This window comes from Nelumbo lutea, chromosome 1 (assembly GCF_056320005.1).
Source record: "Nelumbo lutea isolate HS-2025 chromosome 1, American lotus-T2T, whole genome shotgun sequence".
Classification (NCBI taxonomy): Eukaryota; Viridiplantae; Streptophyta; class Magnoliopsida; order Proteales; family Nelumbonaceae; genus Nelumbo; species Nelumbo lutea.
Window position 1 is genome coordinate 2,855,084 of NC_142684.1, and position 3,471 is coordinate 2,858,554.

Consider the following 3,471-nt stretch of genomic DNA (forward strand, 5'->3'; position numbering starts at 1 on the left):
TTCAGATCTAATTTGATTATGGTTCAAGTAGAATTCTTGAATATTGTATTCTAAATTTAGGGAATATGATTCCCAATTGGGAGAATGTAGGAAAATTTTTTAAATTCGTCCACCCATTCCGCACCTTTCTTGGTGTCCATTAAATGGATTATACCATTCTTTCAAAGGAGAAAGAGATCATGTGCTTTGTCTTGTCCATTTTCATCATTTTGAAATATCCCCTTTCCCATATGACTTCCAAAGGATATTTTAGTAAATTAACTTCCTCTATTAATCCAAAGGATATATATATATATATAGATAGATAGATAGATAGATATGGTGTAGATAGATTTTAGATGGGATGAGGGTGCTCATTGGTGGATGGTGATTTGGGCAATCTTCTTTTTATAAAAGAGAGGTACCGCGTGTTAAAAAGACAAAAGCACCCTCCCCCCAGGAGATTGGAGTCCAATTTCAAACATATGTCAGCCAATTAATTGCCTTTTATCACTGATTGGAGTCCAATTTTTAACCAGTGTTTTTAATTAAAAGAGGACCGAACGGGGAGGTCGGATCAAAAAACTGGGAACCAGTCATTCCAAAACAGTTTTTTGGTCAAAAACCATTCTCAGACAGTCAAATCGTCGAACTAACGACCTAAACAACAATTTTTTGCCTTTTTTTTGTGTCAGAACAAGCTATTCATTCAGATCAGATGGTCGAACCATTTGACACAGGAACAGGACCCAGAACGATTTCCTGTCCGGTCCAGTTTTAAAATCCTTATTTTTATTTTTTAACCATTTGGAGTGGGACTTTCACTATGCATCATCATCACGATCATGATCGTGCTTGAGACCTCATATGATAATCCAACGGTATTTACCAAAATAATCCAACGGTGGAAATGAAAGTCCTAGAATAGATACTCCTTGTCACTATCTCAGTCTGTAAAATCTAAAGCTAAAAGGAAGAGAAAGGCCCAGAAAATAAAAGTTAATCAGAGCGCAGTAGGGCCTATTGCTTCTAATTAAACTGGCCACAAGGTCCATCGTCATTCAATATCAATGGATAAGGGATAAGGTGACATCCAATGAGAAGGGATAACAACCACTAGAATAGATACTCCTTTCCCATGAAATCTTAATTTGATTCAGACACACACACACAGGCCACGTTCATCTTCATCTTCTTCTTCATTCAATCACTAATTCCTTCCTATACAATCTTATACTAGAGACCCTCCCTGGTGGTAAGGAAGTAGCTAGCTATAGCTAGGTGACAATCATCAAACAATGGCTGCCGCTTCGCCAATGGCCAGCCAGCTTAAGAGCAACTTCGCATCATCCCTTACAAGGGGACTGCTCTCTCCAAAGGGTCTCTCGGGAGCTCCACTGAGGGTCTTACCTTCCAGGAGAAAGCCTTGCTTCACTGTCAAAGCTGTTCAGGCAGACAAGGTGAGAGCATCATACATACAATATTAATTTCTTTATTTCTTCTTTTCTCCAGTACTCCCAAGTCCCAATCCATCCATTATGATCAGAAACCAAGCCATTTAAATTTGAATTATGAAACAAAAATGAATTTAATTAGAGAGCTTCTAATTAACTATAGTTGTGTGGACGGTGCAGCCAACTTATCAAGTGATTCAACCCATTAATGGAGACCCCTTCATTGGAAGCCTAGAGACACCAGTAACATCAAGCCCATTGATCGCTTGGTACCTCTCCAACCTGCCGGCCTACCGGACGGCAGTCAACCCACTTCTCAGAGGTGTTGAGGTGGGGCTTGCCCATGGCTTCCTCCTTGTTGGACCCTTCGTCAAGGCTGGGCCTCTACGGAATACAGAATACGCAGGAGCAGCAGGATCTCTAGCTGCAGGAGGCCTAGTTGTGATACTGAGCATTTGCTTGACCATGTATGGGATTGCATCCTTCAAGGAAGGCGAGCCATCCACCGCTCCATCACTGACCTTGACGGGAAGAAAGAAGGAGCCTGATCAGCTGCAGACTGCAGATGGCTGGGCCAAGTTCACTGGAGGCTTTTTCTTTGGAGGCATCTCCGGAGTCATCTGGGCTTACTTCCTTCTCTATGTCCTAAACCTTCCTTACTTCGTTAAGTAATAAAGTAGGCATTTGATTTTATCTCTCTCTCTCTCTCTCTCTCTCTCTCTCTTTCATGTATCATCGATCTTTTTAATTAATTAATACCTGCTTATTCAATTCTCAAAGGACATGGGATATTTGTATATTTGATGACGTTTGATTACTGAACAACATTTCAGAAATTCCTTATTTTGAAACATGTTGATCCATTCATCTTCCCCTTATCACTGATCTATGTGATAAAATTACTTACACAAATATATATAAAGGAATGAAGAGAAAAGGTGAAGACAGGTCAAAACAAATGGGGGGTGTTTGATAGTAGATAGAAAGAATGTGAAATGAAGAAAACTACCCAATAAACAATATTACTTAAATGGAATTAATGATGAAGCTAATAAAAATCAGCTTTAGAATAGCCATTATAATAGGTGATTTACATTTAGGGAAAACAGTACACTGATAAAGTAATAAAGGAAATAATATAGAGGGAATCAAGGGATGGAAAAGAACTATTGATTGAACTAATGAGCAGTAGCAGAAATTGCAAAATGGTTATTTTAATGTAAAACAAATGAATTTGAATTTAAGTATCGAAATGAAAATGTAGGAGATGTGGAAATCACAAGCAAAGTAATAAGATAGATATATAGTACTGCTACTCAACTTACAAAACCAGCAAAGTATTCTCTAAAGTTCATAGAATTGAACAACAAATTAATATAGGATGATTCAGTAGGGCATTCGCAAGCAAATCTGATAAATGAATCTTAAATAGCCGGGTTTTTATCATCCAAATTCCACAATACAACTACTAGAACAAGTAAAATAAAACCAGAGAAAAAAAAAAGTTCAGTGATTAAAATAAATTGAAGCAAAAATAGGACTATAAAATTAAATGGGTTATGATCTTTCCTATCAATCATTGATGAACTGTTGTGCCTGAGAAGTATAGAATTCATATGGCTAGTTGTTAGTGAGTTTTTAATGGTTAGTTTTACATTAAATGCTCCAATTACTAAAGGCATCAAAAGTTCTTTCCTTTATTTTTAAAAGCCTAAAGCTTTCTTTGAGAGTTGAAAGAATATCTCTTTGGGTGAAAATAACCGAATCTTTTTGGAATAAAAATTCTAATTACGAGAATCCCTCTCAAGACTTTTTCACTTTTGTTTTTTCAGAAAAGTTTGTTTTTTTCTTTTTCTATCTCATTTTTTACCTTATTAATTTTTAAATAATGGCACAACTGCCCTCCATTCAAAAAGAAGTGCTATTCTAATGTTTTTCTCTATTTTTCCCCTCCTTCCCCATTCACTTGAATTTGGATTTCCCGCCCACAACAATTCTACCCATATAATATCGCAGTCACACATGAAGAACATTTCAT

General features: G+C 36.9%; 1 protein-coding gene across 1 annotated transcript; it reads left to right on the plus strand.

Annotated features, from left to right (window-relative positions):
* The first annotated feature begins 1,233 nt into the window (after positions 1-1,233).
* On the plus strand, positions 1,234-2,284 carry PSAL (photosystem I subunit l). The gene is made up of 2 exons (XM_088963640.1): positions 1,234-1,439; positions 1,614-2,284. The coding sequence occupies exons 1-2, from the start codon at positions 1,278-1,280 to the stop codon at positions 2,103-2,105; spliced, it is 654 nt and encodes a 217-aa protein (XP_088819766.1). The 5' UTR covers positions 1,234-1,277; the 3' UTR covers positions 2,106-2,284.
* The last annotated feature ends 1,187 nt before the right edge of the window (positions 2,285-3,471 follow it).

Bases quoted from the DNA above. Each gene is read 5' to 3' on its own strand.
- PSAL (XM_088963640.1), top strand. From the start codon at position 1,278: ATGGCTGCCGCTTCGCCAATGGCCAGCCAGCTTAAGAGCAACTTCGCA. The intron at 1,440-1,613 runs GTGAGAGCATCA...TGGACGGTGCAG, and splicing joins AAGCTGTTCAGGCAGACAAG to CCAACTTATCAAGTGATTCA.